At 38.2% G+C, this 21,292-nt stretch overlaps 1 protein-coding gene across 1 annotated transcript; it reads right to left on the bottom strand.

Annotated features, from left to right (window-relative positions):
* Nucleotides 1–11,920: 11,920 nt before the first annotated feature.
* Nucleotides 11,921–13,022, bottom strand: LOC145957817 (uncharacterized). The gene is made up of 2 exons (XM_083074224.1): nucleotides 12,830–13,022; nucleotides 11,921–12,264 (listed from the first exon to the last, which is right to left on the bottom strand). Exons 1-2 carry the CDS (start codon nucleotides 13,020–13,022, stop codon nucleotides 11,921–11,923), a joined length of 537 nt encoding a protein of 178 aa, XP_082930350.1.
* Between the last annotated feature and the right edge of the window lie 8,270 nt (nucleotides 13,023–21,292).

The raw sequence follows: 21,292 nt of genomic DNA, 5'->3' as shown, positions 1-21,292 counted from the left end.
GATCATGTGACATTAACTAAGTTCTAAAAATCATGTGGAAACAAATAATAATAATAATAATAATAATAATTATTATTATTATTATTATTATTATTATTATTATTATTCCCTTAATCCAGTTAAAGACAGTAATCATCTACGCTTCGAATTGATTCACAATGATATATAGTTTTATAAAAGGAACCTAAGTAATTGACATGGTTAAAAGTTAAGCATACTCATGTATTTATCAATTTACATATATATCACATGCTTATCAGCTTATGTATCACTAAACCAGGCAATTATTTGGAGTGGTTTACACTTTCATTTAAATTTTCTATGTGTACCTAAATCTGCTTCATTAGAACTGCGAACACAAGGCAACCTTCAATAATTGAATGAAAGCAACAATTAATTATTGACATGATCATGTATAACATAATAAGTATATATGAGGGAGGACCCTCTCTTCAATTTAAGATTATTTCATTTCAAATTGATGGAGTATCCCAGGAAACATATACAGGACAAATTAAGTCCTTAATTTATAATACACCAAGCTGTCCCTTCATGCAAAAGGCTGCTGCATGTATTATTGCATATTAAATAAATACGTACAAAACCGAAAAAGCTTTCCATGCATGCATGAGCTGGGCAAAGTAGAACAATAAGATAACTCATTATTTTGTATGCTTCTTTTTGCGGTTAAACCCAACTTTTCCCTTTTCCTTTTTTTTTTTTTTTTAATTTCTTTCAAAATGTGTCAACACTTTCAAATATGTCAAAAGTTAAACACAGAAAAGAGATAGTCTGACTATGTAGTGTCATGATAAAAAAGCATGCAGGGGTTGGGGAAATTAATTACTCACCCGCGTGTAAATTTTGACAATAAGTCCATAAGTTTAGGAAAATAAAAACGTGTTTTAAAACCATTTTAAAAAATTAAACTAAAAAAGACTTTCATCCATTATTTTTATTTTAAGTTTTAGTGTACTCCCTTAAGTTTTAAAAAAATTTACTTTTATCCCTTCAAAATATTTTTATTAGCCAAATTGATTATTCTGTAAACCTTTTGTACAGACGGTGTTAATTTTAATTGATATGACATCCGTATAATTTAACTGCATGCGTCACTAAATTAATCAGGTTAGTTAGATAAATTAATGGAAAGACTAACTTAATTTAACATAAATACTTATGGGAGTAAAATGAAACTTTTTAAATTTATTAAGAGACTAAGTTGAAATCTAAATAAAAATATATTTTTCCCAAAAGTTTTTCTTTGGGATGTAGAAATTATAAGTTATAATTATTAGCTTTTTAAAATTACATCTAAGATGTAAAACTAAATTCACTATAATTCAACGAGGATTGTTAAAGTGTTGTTATCGTTTGACTTGCTAAACACGTAGATTTGCTTAAAATTCTATATTTTCGAAGTAGCATAACAATTTGATGCTTTGATACTTGATATTAGACATAAGACTTTGGATGTAGCATATCATGGTTGTGAGACAGTCATTCTTTATTCGAAATCAAACCTCTCAAAATTTCAAAGTTTAAAGCCTCCACTGGCAGCGATATCCCACCAGATGCTAGGTGAGGTTTTACATTTTCCTTTTTCCCTACTTTCGTGCTTGTTGCAGCAAAGAGACTGCTTTACTACTTGGAGATCTGTTTCAATTTCCCATAATTTCCATGCCATGCCATGCGTCATAAATGCAAGCTATTTTTTTTTATGGCTTACTTTAATTTACTATTGTTCTGAATGTAAGTATGTTGTTAGCGTCTTGACACTTGCTAGACCATTATAGTTTTGTTTTTAAAAAGGTATTTCAATAGGATAAGAGATGATTGTGTTTATAAACTATTATTAGTCTCGACTCTTAAGTTGTAACGACCAGATGGTCATTACACATAGCATAGCACCACGATACTACACAGAAAAGAGCAAGTATATATATATAGCAGCTAAAATATATACACAAGGTCTAATCGGGGGCTTAAAGAAATAGAACATACAAAATATTAGCCCAAATTACTACATTGAGTAGCTAAATACAACAAAACATCAAAATACATTCACTGCATCTGCCAGCTGCAGACCTGCCTCATCACCAACCTAATCGTGCCATGCTCGCATACAACGTATGATCATCGCAGTCCAAACCACATGGAAACAACAAAGGATAAGCTAGTGAAAAGAAACAACATACATATATATATATATAAATACATAAATAGTAAACAACTACAGCTATCAGCACATCATCAACATACAACTCATCAGATATACAACATAAACAGCAGTAAACACACAATGTGTCGTCACGCATATCAGCTAGATTTGGTCGCTTTAAGCGGTATAGCTCGACCTGGCCCCTATACCGTGGTCTCTTTGAACACATGTGCCTCGACCTTGCCCACACATGGGACCATTAAGAACTTAGAGGAGAACAACAAGTTACCACTCCAAGGGTCAGCTTTCCAGGAGGGTTTTCAACAATTTGGGCTCTAAGAGCACCACAACCACTCAATCCACACAATGGGATGAGGAAATTTCGAAAACATCTCCTCCAGTCTTAGTGATCAACAGCTCAGCCTTACGGCCTACAACAGCTCAGCCTTTCGGCCTACAATAGTTTATATCAGCATACAGCACAACACAGCAAATCAGCATACGGCAATAACAGCATTACAACACAGCTAAACAACTCACAACACAGCAATATACATTAACTATAGCTCAGCTTAGCGTTAAACAACATTTATCAGCAATCTCAGCATAATTCAACATATATCAGCATATAAGACAACATATCATCCGCGCCCGGCGCACTCATGGTCGCGCCCGGCGTGGCAAAACCAGAGAGCATCAAGGCTCAAACGCGCCCGGTGCAATACCTATTGCACCCAGCGTGCTAGGAAGCAGAGACCTCAAAAGGTCTCACATGTCCGGCGTGCGAACCCACGCTCGGCGCAGGGTAAGCAAAGACTTTCCCAAGGTCTCACGCCTGGCGCAATGTCAATTGCGCCCGACGCCACCTCTAGCAGAGACTCCCAAGGAGTCTCCACGCCCGGTGAGACGTAGTCACACCCGGCGCCACACCAGAAAATCCCAAAACATGTTACATGCTGATATCGTGCCCGGTGTGGGCCATCTAGAGGAGCTCACACTCTCAAGCTTGCCCGGCGCATACACCACTACACCCGGCGAGCTTGTCCAAATGGAGCCCTCTGATGGTCACGCGCCCGGTGCGAAGAACTGCGCCCGACGTGGTACTCAGCTACAACTCACCAAGTTCAAAAATTTCTTTAAAAACCTGCATAACAGCCAAAAAATCCACATGCAATCGGCCCAAAACCTCACATTTTCATCAAACATCAATAGAAACACCTCATTTTCAACATGCAACCTCAAATCATAAAAATCCCCAAATTTTCACCCAAACCCCGAAACCCCGGAAAATCCATTTTCATCACACATAGCCATCAATCCTCACGGAATCAACCACACTATGAGTCTAGTAACTCATTTCCAACAAAATCGGCCAAAAACCTAGCTTCCCTTACCTTAGTGCGAAGAAATCCGAGCTCCGGGAAGAAGAAAGGAGAAGAAGAAACTTCGCACGGCTCAGCTAGAAATCCAAACACCTACTCTTGACCAGCACCTTGAATTCAAGCAATGAGAGTGAATCAGCAAGGTGAGAAAAAGAGAGTGAATGAGAGAGTTTGAGTGAGCAGAGATGATGGTTGGGGGAGAAAAAGGAAAATGGAAGTGGGAGTCTTACATAAGTAATCTAGGACTTTTAGGCATATTAGAATAAATCCTCCAATCGAGGCTAAAAGACAAGAGCAGGCCTTGGCTCTCGATTGTAAGACTATAGACAACATTACGATCATTGCGTCTAAGATATTATTCGCTTTGAAACTTATTGAGGCATCACAGTTTTGTCCTTGAAAATGTGCCTTGATTAGGCCCAAGCCTTTTGTCTCTTAGCCTCGACTTAGGGGCTTGCTTCGATATGTCTAAAAGTCACACATTGAGGTTAAGGGTAATTTGTAAATATCCTCTCCTTAGCCCACTAATGTGTCTTTTCAAAGACAAAGTCATGACAATTCAACGAGTGTCAAAGTGAACAATACCTCGGACGTAGTAATGTTAATGGTACTAACAAACTTATGGTCAAAACAAACTCTAAATATAGGTTAGTGGCCATTCATCAACATCGTGTCGGTCTAAATAGAATTGGGTTCATATATCTTTTAAATAAAATTGGATTCATAGAATTGGAGAGACAAGAGAAGTAAGGGCATGTCATTCTTTAATAGAAGAGATAAGCAAAAAGTGTTACACTTACTACAAGGTGAGTTTTCTCGATAAAAGTGCTTAAAGAGAAAATTCTCTTAAGAGACTTTGAAAGAGAATTCAAAAATGTGATTCTCATATACTCAAACTGATGAATTACAATAGGAAATTACCTTATATAAAACTAGGAAGCTTATGGTGCAAATGAAACTAACCTTGGTTCAATTTGAACCATGGTAGCCTAACCTTGGCTAGTTTGGGCGTCTAAATCTTGAATTCAAAATTTGGCTCCAACTTGTCATGTGTACCATGTGCTTCTAGATCTAAGATTTAGATTAACCAATGAGAGAAGGTTATGTGGCAAGCAAGGAAAATGTGATTTAGTTTGGTTGTCATGTGATTAACATTTGAATTTAAATTTGGTGACACCATGTGCACCGAAATCAGTCTGGTCGACCTCATGTGCTCTTAATTCAATTCAAATGTTAATGGATGACCTAAAAATAAATTACACTTCCTAGACCCAATAATTACACAATAAGAAAAATTACAATAAGGTCTCTATATTACTTACTCAAAATAAAGGAAACTATATATAATGGTACAAGAGGTATTGTGCTAATATATTTAGTAGCTCACAGGTCATGATGAGCTTAGGCTCACCGACCTCAACATGGTCCCAATCGCCTTGGATCCTACTAGCCTAACCCACTCTCCTGGACTCCTTTTGGATGGTACCCTTGGCATGATTCCATCACTTTGTTTTCCTCCTCTAGTGGCAACTCTATGACACCCTTTATCCTGCATGCCATAATACATAATATATCAAATAACTGAATAACCTCAAATATAATAAATAAACTCAAAATCCATACAGGTAAAAAGAATCACATTTTAACATAAACTAAACTTAATGAAAATAACAAATTACAATAAAAATAAAAATTAAACTACTCAAATTAAATAGCATGAATCAAATCCTAATTAGCCTTAGCTAATTCTCTAGTGTCGTGTCCTATGAGAGAAAAATCCAATATTGAAGTCCAGGCCTCATCACCAACATCCTTAGCATCATGCTGATAATCACTTACAATAGCAACAAGAAAAAACACAAAAGAAAAGATAATGAAAAACATCTCACTCTAGCTCTTAGTGTAGGAACGCAAATTGGCTAACCAAACACAAAAACCACATATAATAAGATCTAACTTATACAATTACACATTATCATGTTTAACTCACTCATAGCATAATAAGCAACAATATATAAGATCGTAATGCATATGCAATGGACATGGACTACATGTTTCATGCGTCTGGCGCTAGTAAAACATCACACTTGTGCATTGCCACTAGCAACAAACTAGAGTAGTCTAGGATTATATGCTAGATCACACCCTTTGTGCACTCTCATTAAAAAGACATACTATTAGGGTCTGATATTTTAGATAGCTAAGTCATGCAAGATACATCTCATGATCACAAGGGTAAGATTAGGACTTCCAAATTGAGTTATCCCCAAGGTTGGTTACCAAGCTTTTACACAAGGTACCTTCCTTGACGACGTATTCCATGTCGTACCCTTTTTAAAACATTTTTATGCATATGATGCATTTTTACATTCATACAACCTCATAGTTTCACATTTAACATTCTCCTCATACCGCATTACTCCACATACATAATCATATGTTCATATATCAATGTCAGTTCATATCATATTAACATCACATTACAAGGGTTACAACATAGGGTTAAACAATAGAACAATATAAGAATTGTACGTAGGACGACGCCCAATAGTACACATACCACGACCAACGTGAGTCCTCCAAAAGACCACATGGGCCTTTGTCTAAATCGCGTCCAGCGTGATCGAGTCCATGCCTAGTGAGAACACCACCGAGAGCTCTCTAAAGTGTCCACGGTCGACAAAAGTTAGCTCACGCTTGATGGAAACGTCATAAGGAGCCCTTGGAGCTTCTATGCTCGACGAAGGTCATCTCACGCCCTGCGTGAGAGACCCCGAGAACAAACTTTGTTTTTGACCTTGACAACTCTCGACACCCCCAAAGTAGCTCCCGATGACATATCAAAAATCACACAACAAAAACACAAAATTTTGAGTCACACCCCAAATCACCAAAACACACAATTTAATCAATAAAAGAGTTCTATATCATCCAATTTGCACATACAACCAACAACTTTCTTGAAAATCACATCAAGTTCCTTTATAATTTCCCATAAGAACTCATAGGGACCATAGATCATATCATTATCAACCAAAACATAAAATTAAGCATACATTCAAATAATTCATGCCATCAATTAATTATAATTGTACCTGTCTGAAGGGAACACCAGTAATCTTCTCGTACTTTGAAGGCCGAATGAGAGCTCTAAACGAATATTTCGGTGAGAGGGAGGGTACTTGCAAAAGGCACTCTGACGCTCAAGTCAGGACAAGCACATATATCGATGGTAATGAATGAACATTGACGTTACCTCGTGACATGAGCTATTTATACTGACATTAATGGGCCCTGGTTTCCATGGGTCCTGCAACAGGATTGCCATATTAGTTAATACGTCCCTAATTGGCTTATTGGTGTGATTAGCCCTTAATTCTTGATTAAGGATAATCCCTGAGTCCATGATGTGCTCTGCTTGGGACTTCGGCTACTTGGTCGATCGGGTGTCGGCTACTAGGATCGACTATGTGGTGGTCGAATGCTCTTACCCGTACACTTGCCCCCAACCTTGGAGAAGAGCAAACTCTCTTCAAGGGTATAGTGTGGAAGCGGATTTCCATGGGTCAGTCGAAAGGTTGCGCAATCTAAGCCGTTGGATCTTGAAGATTGGACGGTTACGTTTTTCAAATTTTTGAATTTTCCCGTCTTTTTTCCAGGCTATATATGGTCATGAGTGGTAGAGCCCCCCACGCGTATTGCTTTCAGCCGAGGTGTACTATCCTAACGATTCTGAGACTGAGTCAAGCGTGCCGAGCGATTACATTTGTGCTTCAAAAACCTTGGTAAGTGTTTATTATGGCTGATGTTTCCAAAATCTCTTCGGCCAGTAGCTCGCAGCCATCGTCATCCGGGGGCTCGTCGTCCAGTGATTCTAGTCAATCAAGCATGGAAGTTCTATCCCCAGTCCAAGCCAAAAGGCCTGATGGTAGCACATCTTCTTCGGGGAAAACGTCCACAAGTGGAAGTCCTGAGGTTCGGCCTAAATCGAGGCGTGTCTCGAATCGGCAATGATATGGGCTGTCCGAGGTTCTTGACTATGAATAGGTGAATGGGGAGGTGACATCGTATTACTCTCGCTACCGAGACACGACAGTGATTACCAATCATTTGGAGTATACCAACTACCTAACTTTCGATGCTAAGGAGGAGCCATATCCTATCAGCGTTCGGTCTTGCCAAAACAATGCATTTCCCAACCCTGATATGGTCTGTCTAGGCCAACACTCCCCGAAGATGGATTCGTTCTACATATACGATTTCCTTCTTCGAGATCTCAAGGTAAAGCTGCCGTTTGACAAGTTTACGATGGGTGTGTTGAGGCTTTTGAACGTTGCTCCGACTCAATTGCATCCGAACAGCTGGGCTCAAATACAAGGCTTCAAGAACTTATGTCGATGCCTTTGCATTAGGCCCTCACCACTTCTTTTTCTCTACTTCTATTCATCTAGGCCGTCCGACTTGGCGAAGTGGGTGCCTTTAAGCCGAGTAGGGGATCGGCAATTGCTAGATAGCTTTACCTTTTCTTACAAAAACTTCAAGGCTGGCTTTTTCCGAGTGACAATTCGCCCGAACGGATGACGCTTCTTTTTTGGCGAGCACGACAAGAGCTTTTTTCTGTTGTACTGGACGCGCGCCCCTAGGCTGTGAGATATTGTGTCGAAAAAGCTGCTTTCAGCCGAAGAACGAAAATATTTAAAATTGTTGCTTCTCTCCCTCGGCGTTTGCCGACCAGGTCCCAAATCAACTTGATTGAATCCCCTCAATGGGAAAACGATCTGATAGGTATGTTATCTCTCCTATTTCGGCCGTGCGCTAAATTCATATTGATGTTCACTTTCTCGTTTTTGCAACAATCATGGTGTCGAGCGGTGCCGATGAGTTTAACATCCGGAATTTGCTGGCCGACCGGGTGAAGCAGGCCAAACAATCTGGAGTGGTAGGCAGCTCGGCCGTCGCCCGCACTCCCCGACCCGTTCAAGACAACCGAAGTCCCCCCTCCCCGGAATGCAAGCACCGAAAGCGGAAGAAGGGAAAGGGGGTGGATCAGGAAGGTAAAAAAAAAGGGTAATGAAGAACGCCCAGAAAAGACGGGAAAATTGAAGCAACCTGCCGAGCCATCGCTGACACGAACCGACATTGTGGTGCCCCACACTCTGATGTCTCGCGCGTTTTTGAGTGATGAAGTGTCCGCCGATACCTTGATTCGGCCAGATGCGATGTCGAACCATGGGAGGGAATTCCTGGACCGGTTGGATACCGTGTCTAAATGGAAATATTTTTGCAAGGTGCAAGCACGCTCGTTGGCACTTGCGCATCATCTCGCCATGGAGCCGGTCGGCGAGTTGATGCATTTAAAGCAGAGGGTTGAGGAGGTCGACAAGGCTACTGCCGAGGCCCTTTCGACGATAGAGGACGTTTCAGCCAAGAACCGAGAGCTCGCTGCTGAACTAGACGTATTGAGGCACGAGAATGACACTCTTCGGTTGTACTTTTAGAAGGCGTCGATCAAGGAATGAAGTCGGGTGGAAGAGGCCAAGGCAGAGCTTGAATGGCTTAAAGAACAGGCAAAAGAACGCATTGTCGCTCAACATGAAGTTGGGTTCCAACATGTCGTTCGGCAAGCAAAATACTTTGGCCAATTCTAAGAAGATTTTGAATTCGAAATGGGCCTAGATTTCTACCAAGGGTCCTTCATGTCGTTCGGAGAGATGCCCGAGGGGGCAAACCCCGATATTAATGAGCCGAACGATGCCCTTGAGCTGGAAGAAGATACTCGTGTTGCCTCTGATGTTGAGGCCGAAGACGAGCAAGAGCCAAATCCGGACCAGGAGGACGACACCGAAGCTCGTGAGGACCCCATCAAGAACCCTCAAGATTAGGTTGCTGTTGAAGAGTAGGTGTTTTTTTTATCTTTTTAGAAAGTTTTTTGATGAATGTACTAGGGGCCGATAAAGTTTTTTCTTTTCATAATAAAATGCGACTTTGGAATGCTCGGACAATTGTGTTTGCTTACATAAATGAACTTGGTTATTTTGGTTAAATAATTACACTCTTCATGGCTAAGTAATTATAACGAATTGTGAATGGAAACGTCTTTGGCCAAATAGGGTCTTTTGGCAAGGCATCCTTTTCGAGTGAAAAACCGAGAGCAAAGTCATTCGGCAAAGGCGCCTTTCCTAGAAAACTCTGAAGGTATCTTTTTCGAGTTGGTTCACTCGGCGAGGGATCCTTGTGAGTGAAAATCGAATGCGATCATTCGGCAATGCGTCCTTTTTGAGTAAAAAACTGAGCAAAGTCATTCGACGAAGGCGCCTTTCTTGGTGAATTCCGAAGGTATCTTCGCCGAGTTAGTTCAATTGGCGAGCAAAACCTATTTGTACGGATTTTGAAAGCACATCCTGGGCTGAGTAGGGTTACCCGGGAGGGAAACCATTTTTATATGAAGTCCGAGGGCACATCCTTGGCCGAGTGGGGTCACTCGGGAGGGAAGCCTTTTGGTACGAAGTTCGAAGGCACATCCTTGGCCGAGTGGGGTCACTCGGGAGGGAAGCCTTTTGTACGAATTCCTAAGGCACATCCTTGGCCGAGTGGGGTCACTCGGGAGGGAAGCCTTTTGTACAAATTCCGAAGGCACATCCTTGGCCGAGTGGGGTCACTTGGGAGGGAAGCTTTTTTTGTATGACTTCTGAAGGCACATCCTTGGCCGAGTGAAGTCACTCGGGAGGGAAGCCTTTTTTGTACGAATTCCGAAGGTACATCCTTGGCCGAGTGGGGTCACTCGGGAGAGAAGCCTTTTTGTATGAAGTCCGAAGGCACATCCTTGGCCGAGTGTGGTCACTCGGGAGGGAAACCTTTTTGTATGAAGTTCGAAGACACATCTTTGACCGAGTGGGGTCACTCGGGAGGGAAGCCTTTTTTGTGTAACTTGAGCCAACATAAAGAATAAAAGACGCCGAATAAGAGTGAATTGCATTTGATTGCTGGTGTGCCTCATTAAAAACCTGGTTGGCCAAAACCCCTTTTCACTTTTTTATAAGGGGAGAAAAGACCGACCGAGGAAAAGAGTGCACTGAAGTATGTTTACAAAGCTTTCATACAATGTAAAAAAGAAACAAAATTTTAATTATAGTAGTTCTTCAGGTGGGTCAAATTCTAGGAACGACTTTTCCTATAAGTTCTTCAAGCTTATCACTCCGTTGCGGAGATTGTGTTAGATTCTGGATGGGCCGTCCCAGTTGGCAACTAACTTGCCTTCCCTTGGGTTGCGTCTTGCTGATCCTTGTACTCTCCAAACAAGGTTTCCTTCATGAAACTCCCTCTTTGTGAGTGAGGAGTTGAATCTCCTTACCGTTCATTGCTTGCAAGCTTCAGCGACGATCTAGGCCTTGGTGCGAACGTCGTCGATCATATCTACCTCGGCTCGGAGGGATGCATCATTGGCACTCTCATAGAAATTTTGTCGTCGAAAGGATGGTTCCCCGACCTCTACAGGAATCATGGCATTAGTAACATATGTTAGTCGAAAAGGGGTCTCCTTTGTTGTGGATTAAGGGGTGCACCGAGGTCTTGAATAAACTGGTTAAGTTTTTGATCTGTGAACTGGAGACCATTATTTGTGATGAGGGCATAAGGAATGCCGAAATGAGTAATGATGTTCCTCCACAAGAACTTTTGAACGTTGGTTGCTGTGATGCTGGCCAGTGGTTCGGCCTCGATCCACTTTGTAAAATAGTTGATGGCGACCAACAAGAATTTGCATTGACCTTTAGTTAGTGGGAATGGACTGAGGATATCCATTCCCCACATTGCAAATGGCCAAGGCGAGCTGATGCTATGTAACTCTTCGACAAAAGCATGAATGAGGTTGCCGTGTCTTTGGCATCAGAGACAACGCTCGACGAACTGAATGTAATCACTCTTGAGAGTTGGCCAATAATAGCCGACTCTGAGTACCTTGGCAGCTAAGGTCCACCCTCCCGAATGAGATCCACAAATCCCCTCATGGATTTCTCTCAGAACAAAGTCTGCCTGTGCCGAGTCGATGCATTTCAACAATGGTGTTGAGAAACCCCTGCGATATAGCTCCCTGCCTACGACCGAGTACCCGGCTGCTTACGTTCGAAGTTTTTTAGCGGCAGAAGGATCGATCGGCTCTTTTCCAAGTTCAATGTAATCCATTATTTCAGTGATCCAAGTCTGGGTAGGCTTGGCGACCGGCATACATTCAATGGGTTTCACACTAGGAGTTGCAAGGTCTAGATGAAGTGTAGTTCACAGTTGCCCTGGTTTTTGGCTACTGCTAGCCAACTAAGCTAGATGATCAGCTCTCTCATTGTTCTCTATTACCGTGTGCTTCACTTGGACTTCGTCAAAACTACTGCACATTTTCTGAAATATATGATAGTATCAACAAGTTAGAGTCTTTTACTTGGAAATTATCGTTCACCTGTTCCGATACGACTTTTGAGTCTGTCCAACACATTAATCGTCGAGGCCCAATCTCTTTTGCAAGTCTTAAACCTGCCAGCAATGCCTCGTATTCGTCCTGGTTATTTGAGGCTTTGAATGCGAAAAGCAAAGATTGCTCGAGTGTCAAGCCTGTGGGTCCTTCAAGGATTACTCCAGCCCCACTACCTTGGCTGTTTGAAGACCCATCCACATGCATCATCCACAGGTCACTCACAAAGTAGCCTTTCGGCTGTAATTCATTAACAAAATCTGCCAAGCATTGAGACTTAATCAGACCCCGTGGTTCAAATGATATGTCAAACTCTAAGATTCAATTGACCAGGCCATCATCCGCTCGGCCAACTCCGATGTGCGCAAGACTTTGGCGACAGGGCAGTCAGTTCGGACTATCACATGATGACTTTGGAAATATTGTCAGAGGCGCTGAGCCATGTGAACTAGTCCGAGTGCTACCTTCTCTAGAAGCTGATACCTTGTCTCGGATTCTTAGAGCATCCGACTGATAAAGTACACAGGCCGTTGTGTTTCTTTTTCTTGTATCAAAACAGCACTGATCGCCTCATTGGATACGCATAAGTAAACCACCATATCTGCCCGAGGATCAGGTTTTGATAGGATTGGGGGGAGCCGAGACGCTGCTTTAACGCTTGAAAAGCTTCTTCGCAATCGACAGACCATTCAAATTTCTTTACTTTCTTTAACAACCCAATGATAGGTTTTGCTACTTCGGCCAGGCATGGAAGAAATCTTGACAGGGATGTGAGCTGTCTGGCTAACTTCTAAACTTCCTTAAGATTCTGGGGACTTCTCATACCGATGACAGCTAGGCATTTATCGGGATTGGCTTTGATGCCCCTTGCCGATAACATGAAGCTAAGAAACTTTCTACCAGATATGCTGAACACACATTTTTCTGGATTTAGCCGCATGTCATATTTGCGGAGTTGCTGGAATACTTCTGCAAGGTCGGTTATGTGTCTGATAAGGTCTTCGAATTTGACGACCATATCGTCGACATACACTTCCATATTCTTGTCGAGCTGGTGTCAAAAAACTTTATCCATCAACCTTTGATAGGTTGCTCCTGTATTCTTCAACCCGAAAGACATCACTCGATAGCAATAATTAGCCGAATCAGTGATGAAGGCTGTTTTTTTTTCATCACGAGGATGCATGCAGATTTGATTGTATCCGGAGTAAGCATGAAGGAAGGTGAGGATTTTGTGTTCTGATGCGCTGTCAACCAATCGATCAATGTTTGGCAGTGGGAAAACATCCTTTGGGCATGCTTTGTTGAGGTTAGTGTAGTTGGTACACATTCTCCATTTTCCGTTTGGCTTCTTAACCATGACCACATTTGCCATCCATGTCGTGTATTGAACCTCTAGAATGAATCCGACATCACTCAATTTTGCAACTTCTGTTTCGACTGCAAGTTTTCTATCGGTGCCCATTTTCCTTTTATGTTGAGCTACCGGTCGTGCTTCGGCGCATATTGACAATTTGTGACACAAAGTTTGGATCTATGCCAGGCATGTCCGATGGTGTCCATGCGAAAAGGTCTTTGTTCTGAATGATTACGTCCCTTAAAGCGGAACGATCACCTTCTAACGCGTCGGCGCCGATGTATGTCACTTGAGATGAGTGTGAACTGATCTGCAAAGGGATATTTTCTTCAGTTGGTTCCACATGCTCTTCATCATTCCTTCTCGGATCAAGATCCCAAATCGGGAGTTCGTCTAATGTTGAAGGGTTCACCACGTGAACCCTTTTTGATTTTGACGGCTTTTCTTTGACAGGAGTTATTCGCAAGCTAGCGATGTAGCACTCCCGAGCCGCCTTTTGATCGGCATGGATCGTAAGGATCTTCCCTTTGTCGGATGGAAATTTCATTTCTATATGTGGCGTCGAGACGATAGCCCCCAACATGTTTAACGACGGCCGTCCTAAGAGAATGTTATAAGACGTATCGGCGTGCACCACAATATACTTTACTTGAATTTTCCTATATTCCTGCTCATCAAAACAAAAGCGAGTGAAAAGCTTAATATATCCTCTGGTGCTGACCCTTTCTCTTGAAAAGCCGACCAAGCGATCATCATACGGAACTAGCTCCTTCTCGGATATTCCTAGTTGTTTGAAGGTATTCCAATATAAGATATCGGTCGAACTACCTTGATTTACCAGTATTTTCTTGACTATGCAATTATGAATTTCAACACTAATCACCAATGGGTCGTCTTGTACAGGGTCGATGCATTGGAAATCTGCATTAGTGAACGTTATAGTTGGGAGTCTCCGAGTAGGATGTCTGTCAACTGAATTTACAGACCGAACGACACTTAAATGTCTCTTTTGGGCTAATGAAGTCGGGCCTCCTCTAGCGAACCCTCCTGCAATTGTGTTAATGACACGCCTATGCAATGTTGTAGGTTCCTCTTTTCTGTCTCGTGATTTGCTTCGTTCGCGCCGAGTCCTTTTAGAACGCTCTTGTCTATGCTCGTCATGATGCCGAGGTTGATATCCTGATCGGGACCGAGATGAGACGGCCCGATCTACAAAATTCGGTAGCTATCCTTGCTTAATCAAATCCTCAATTTTATCTTTTAGACCAACGCATTCCTTAGTGGAATGTCCACGGTTGCGATGATACCTGCAAGACTTGTTCGTATTGACGCGTGGTGGAGTTGATGCTCGTTTCGGGACTGCCAATACTTTGGAAGCAAGTGCTTGTTGAAGTATTGTCGCTCGACTTGCATTTAAGGGAGTGTAGTGAGAGTATTTCGGACCCCGTGCAGGTCGATCCCGAAGTGTTATTTCCTTATTTCGGCCCCTAAATGGGGTTTCCATCGACTTCTCGACCCTGCTAGTGGATTCGGCTCGGGCTTGGTTAGGAAAAATTGGCGAGCTCTTCCATTTGCATATATTTATCAGCACGCCGACGCAATTCATCCATGTCAGTGGGAGGTTTCTTACAAAGGCTATTGACGAATGGTCCTGGCTTCAAGGTTGTGGTGAGATGATGGAGGGCCACTGCTGGGTTCAGATCCCATATCTCCAACGCTGCTTTGTTGAAACGATCCATAAAAACCCGAAGAGATTCCTTTTTATCTTGCCTGATGTTGACCAACGGCAGGGAAGTCATGTGGTGTGGTCGACTAGTGCCGAACTGGATGGTGAATTGTGATGACAAGGTGTTGAAAGAGTTGATCGAGTTGGGTGGAAGACGAGTGAACTAACTCAAGGTTCTTCCTTTGAGTGACATCGGAAAAATTTGACATAGGGCAGCATCGCCCGTGGTGCTCAACGTGACCTGAGTGAGGAAAACATAAAAGTGCTCATCGGGGTCCGTCATGCCATCATACTTGTTGATTGACAATAGGGATGGCAATGGGGCCCCAAGGGGGCGGGTAATAGTAAACTCGTCCCCACCCCGCTAGATGAAAATTGGTCTCATACCCACTCCACATCCGCGCGGGTATCCATGAATTTCTTGAATACCCACGGATATCCATGGATATTTATAAATTTTTTAAGAAATTAAAAAAATTATATTACAAATAATTTTAAGTTTATATTTAATGTCATTGAAATATTAAAAAAAATTCAATGTTAATTTTGAACTTGTAGTTAACATTAATTTTGTTAAAATAATAATAAAAATGCAAGATAATCAATAACTTAAAATACATCAATTTCATAAGTAAGTGAAAATCTCATGTTACATAGCTACAATTATTCAATCTCATAATTCCAAACGAAAGTAAACAACTAAAAATACATAAATCTTACTGGCTCAATCAAATATAGAAAATTAATCAAATTACATCCAACATAATTCTATAACATGCTTAACACATGTTGGCAACTTCATCAACCTCACTTTTGAAGAAAATAAGATGAGAGAGTGTAGTTTTAGGGTTATGTAGTACAAGGATAATTAGGATATTTAAGAAATATTATTAAACAGGTATCCGCGGGTATGGATATCATCATACCCACCCGCCCCGTTTATAAACGGGTAAAAAATTATTTGTCCCCATTATCCGCGGGTACCCAATTAGCCTATCCATTTATTATCCGTAGCGGGTTTTACCCGTAAATACCCGCGGGTGTGGGTATTTTTGCCATCCCTAATTGACAACGACTTCCAACTGTCCAATAATGACAGTTGCATGATTGAGGAGGTGAAGGGGTGCCGATGTGACCCGATCCGCGTCAATTTGGTGGATCGGCCAGCAACGGATGGGAGCCTTTCAGGAGCAACAGCTGAAGCATTTGGGACCGAGGTTTGAATTTCATGGGATTGAAATGATCCTTGTGTTTGGGTAGGGGTTGGCTGGGTGGGCTTCCATGATGGGTCTTGATTTTTTAACGCAGCGTTTTCTGCTTTCAAGGCCGAGAGTTCTCTAGCATCTTTTTCACGCTGCTGTCTTATAGCGACCATTTTCTCCTTCAGTTGCTGAACGGTTTCGGAGAAGTCTGTCTAGTCAACTACTTCCACGTGTTCTTCTTCTTCGGATCGGTGGTCGCCAATATTTGTCTTCCTAGTAGTTACCATAGTTTTAGTTTTCTTGTGTCTTTAGAGCTTTCAATTCGGCCCCACGGTGGGCGCCAAAATGTACCTGTCTGAAGGACACACTAGTAATCTTCTCGTACTCTGAAGGCCGAATGAGAGCTCCAAACGAATATTCCGGTGAGAGGGAGGGTACCTGCAAAAGGCACTCCGACGCTCAAGTCAGGACAAACACAGATATCGATGGTAATTAATGAATAGTGATGTTACCTCGTGACATGAGCTATTTATACTGACTTTAATGGGCCCTGGTTTCCATGGGCCCTGCAACAGGATTGTCATATTGGGTAATACGTCCCTAATCGGCTTATTGGTGTGATTAGCCCTTAATTCTTGATTAAGGGTAATCCTTGAGTCCATGATGTTCTCTGCTTGGGACTTCGGCTACTCGGTGGCCGATCGGGTGTCGGCTACTAGGTTCGGCTATTCGGTGGCCGAAAGGGTATCAACTTTGTGGTGGCCGAATGCTCTTACCCATACAATAATTAAGAATAATAAGGAATAGAATAGAAACATTAGGGGAAATCCCTCATACATAAGCACACAACATACATAGGATTGAAGGTCAATCCCATTATCTGGTGAATAAACCCACACCCAAAGCAAGGTTTCTTACTCTTCCTTACCTAGATAAGCTCTAGACGTCGGGTGCACGACTTCAGAGTAATTTCCTTCCTGCTGCTATTCTTCGAGCTTTGAAGTGTGTCCGTAAAAATATAGGTGTAAAAAGGGTTTGATTAGAAAACTCTTCTTTTAAAAATATCTAACCTTACCTTAATCCTTTAGTTAAACATACTAACCATGGTTACAAATCTCTTCCATTTTTAATAAAATATTATACTAATCTTTAATGAAAATATCATATAATACATTCTAAAAAAATATTAATCAATTAAATAAATATTGAACAACTTCTATTAATAAAATAAAATATCAAAATTACTAAGAAAATACTTATATTATCTTTTATGAAAAATGGGATGTTACAAACTCTACCATTTCATTTTCTTCTTTTGTATATTTTTCAAAAGGAGGGTTATAATAATACCGATGTAATTTTTACTAAGTATTACACAACTCAATAACTTTATATTAAATATGAATTTTGTAAATTCAGCCGTTAGATTGAAAGTTCTTTACTCTTAGATCATATATACAAAATTTTGTATTAATCCAAGATAATTTGATATTTCATTTTTATAAAACAAAATTGACATAATATATTCATTTCAAAATATACTAAAATATGAACATTTTGATTACCTTTGAGTTGTTGTTCAATTTTACAAAATTTGATATACACATATAAAGTGACATGAACTTTCAATCTAACGGTTGAATTTATAAAATTCACCATTAATATAAAGTTATTGAACAATGTAATACTTAGTAAAAATTACATCAGTATTATTATAACCCTCCTTATTTTTTAACATTTCCTTAATCTGTTATATTTTGAGAGTTTATGTTGTTTAAATCTTTTTATTGTCACTATAAGTCGTTTTTAACTTCGTAAAATTTCTTCTTGTTTATAACCTAATGGTCTTGTAGGTATAGAAAGTTTTTTTTTAATTATTATTAAATTACAGTAATTTATACAAGATTCACCCTAGTTGTTACATTAAAAAAGTTTCTTATATACTTAGAAGTTGACATAATGTAATACACTTTTTTTATACACCATTTTTTATATGTCTCTATTTTATTTTCTTTTGACTTTTTTTTTCTTTTGAGGAGAGAGTACTTTGTACAATATCCTCTAATTTTATTTTCTTTCTTATTACATCGTTCATCATATCATTATATTTTACATCTTTTCTATTTGACTATCTTTCTCTTTTCCAAAATTAAGTTATACACCTTATTTTAGTGTCGAATGTTGTTTTCCTTTTAATAACAACAAACTATAAATCATTTGAGTTCATAATATGATGTTTCATTCATAATGTTCCTTATTTTTTTCTAAAATTGAGTCAATACGTTATATGATCTAAGAGACGTCATGTACACACCTGCATCTTTTAAAAAACTGGGAATTCAATCCTAGAGAGTGAAAAAATTAATTGTGGGTCCTATGCGGGGGATTGATTATATATTACACATAAATCAGATTTTTAACAACATTTTACATAATAATAATAATATTTTTAAAAATATTACTAAAGTGGTATTTTCTAATATTTTAATATGTTGTTAAATTTTTCTAAATTTAATAAAATGATAATTAGATTGTACTATCACTTATATAGAGTCTTATCTACAAATCCTTTAATATTTAAGATATCTTAAGTTTTTATTTTTTAACAAGAGAATATATCGTAAGTTATTTATTACCAAATATAAATTACATATCAAAAGTTCGTTTATCTTAAATTTTATTTTTTGATTATATATACTTTTTATATATCATTGTTTACTCAATGTGAGATTTCAAGTTTGAAAAATAATTAAAAATAGAAGAAAGATACTTTTTATATACCACTTTTATTAGATATGAGACTTAATTTTGTAAGATATTATAAAAGATGTTACTTTATTTATATTAAAAAAAATTTTAAAAAATGTTACAATAATCTATTAACTTAATTTATAATAAAATGTTAATAAATTTAAATTGAGAAATATTTTTAAAAATACTAAATGTAGTAGAGATCTAATTGGAAATAATGCTAGTGTTACAAAAACAAGTGTATTATCTTATTTTTTTGCAAGCTAGACAGAGATGGGGTAAGAATAATGTATGAAAATATTTCTGAAATATCATTAATTGTTGCATAAGAAATCATGGTGTTCAATATTCCATAGGCTATACATATGATATGCGAAATAACCAATTGGTCCCAAGCGTATCATAGGATTAATTTAATCAATCTATGCAGATTGAACAAGAAGCTTCTTTTTGCTATTTGCTATGTATATAATAATATGGTTTCATCAATTATATAGATTGTTTTAACCTCCATATCTATATAAAGATTAGTTTCCGTAACTCAGCTTTGATGGTCTGTCTGCTGGATTCTTTATAAAAGCATTATATTGCAGAATTATTATATAAACCTACGACAATTGTTGCTTTTGTTTCTCTTTACAAAAACAACAAGTAATCATCTGGTTTTGTTTATTATCCCTCAGCTTTTAAGAAGAAACAATTATAAAATGTGAGTCATTGAGATATCTGTCTCATGCTTTTCTTCTGAGATTTTAGTCACATGCTATGAAAATTATAATATTCAACATGACATTGCATATTCAATTCATTACTGTCATCTGGGCCATTTATATACCTATTTATGAGCCACATCACCTAAAGCTCTCAATCAAGATGGAAATTGATGGAAGCTTTCAAGTTCACGCTATAATTGGAATGATATCATTTTCTTTGGAAGTAAATAGCAAGGATATTTCTTTGCATTTTCTCTTTTCTTACCCACAATAAATATTTGTTAAGTATATGGTAATTAAAGGTATATATGCACCTATGCGATACATTTCAGCTTTGCTTCCTCTACAGTCTCGTCATGTTAACTATTAAATTAAGCTGTCAAATCTATATGTGAACGATCAAAAACTTCAAATATATATCCATCCAGCTATAAATATAAGCGAAAAAGAAAAAGTAAATTATACTAAATTACTAATATAATGAAAGTTAATTAATATCATTCAATTTTAAAAACCTAATTTTTTAAACTACTATTTCTTAGAATTTGATATTAAAAATAAAAAAATATAATTTCAATTAAATGAAGGAGTGTTTTAAAGATAATAGCATTAAATAGAATAATTTTAATTAAGTTATATATTTAATTAAGATATATTTATATATTGAGACCAATGACATGATTTTTTTTCATCTTATATTCAAAATTGGAAAGAGTATACAATTCCATGCTTTCATACGCAAATAGTTATATTTTTGTACATTCAATGATGAGATCTATATGTATATTGCAAACACGCCGCTTATGATAGTTACTTTTTAGAAGTACTTTAGAATAAAAGAAAATAAAATTTCAAACAATATAAAGAAAAAGAAAAGAAAAAAAAAATTCACAGATGATACTTAATGTGTCTTAGGGTGTGCAGAGCTATGTCTGAGAGTTATTTGTAAGTACAACTGTCTAAGACCTTTAATTGGAAGGAGTCTATTTTTATTTTAATATCTCATATTTCAAGAAAAAAAAATACTTCCTATTTTATTTTTTATGCAAATTAACACCTTGAATTTATTTTATATTTATATTAAACACTCATGCTTTAATAGTTAATTAATTTATATTTTTATTTATGAATAAAAACTGTCATTCAGTCTCATAATAAATAATGGAGTGGCATTAAAAAAATGTTTTGAAATAATAAAAGAATTTTTCCTCAATAACGTATTACATTCACTTTCTAGTTTGATATATATATATATATATATATATATATATATATATATATATATATATATATATATATATATATATATAAATGAAAATTGTACTTTATAAAATCTGAATTGTTTACTTGAAGTAACTGTTTAAAAAATAAAAAACTGCACTACAAACTATTACTATGTTCTCCCTCTCTAAAACTATATTATACACGTAATATAATAAGATGTACAAATTTTTAATAAAATTATGTATCTATTTTTTCTATAAAAATATATTTTTATATTTGAATACTTATATTTAAAAAATCCTAATATGTTATAAT

Source organism: Cajanus cajan, chromosome 5 (genome assembly GCF_000230855.2).
Source record: "Cajanus cajan strain Asha chromosome 5, NIPB_CcT2T_4, whole genome shotgun sequence".
NCBI classification, from domain to species: domain Eukaryota; kingdom Viridiplantae; phylum Streptophyta; class Magnoliopsida; order Fabales; family Fabaceae; genus Cajanus; species Cajanus cajan.
Note: the sequence above shows the minus strand (reverse complement) of the source record. Positions and strands in the feature narration are given on the sequence as shown.

Coding starts and splice junctions, on each gene's coding strand:
- LOC145957817 (XM_083074224.1), bottom strand. CDS start 13,022: ATGGTCGTCAAATTCGAAGACCTTATCAGACACATAACCGACCTTGCA. Junction 12,265..12,829: donor TAAATGCCTAGCTGTCATCG/GTATGAGAAGTC, acceptor AATGCTTGGCAG/ATTTTGTTAATGAATTACAG.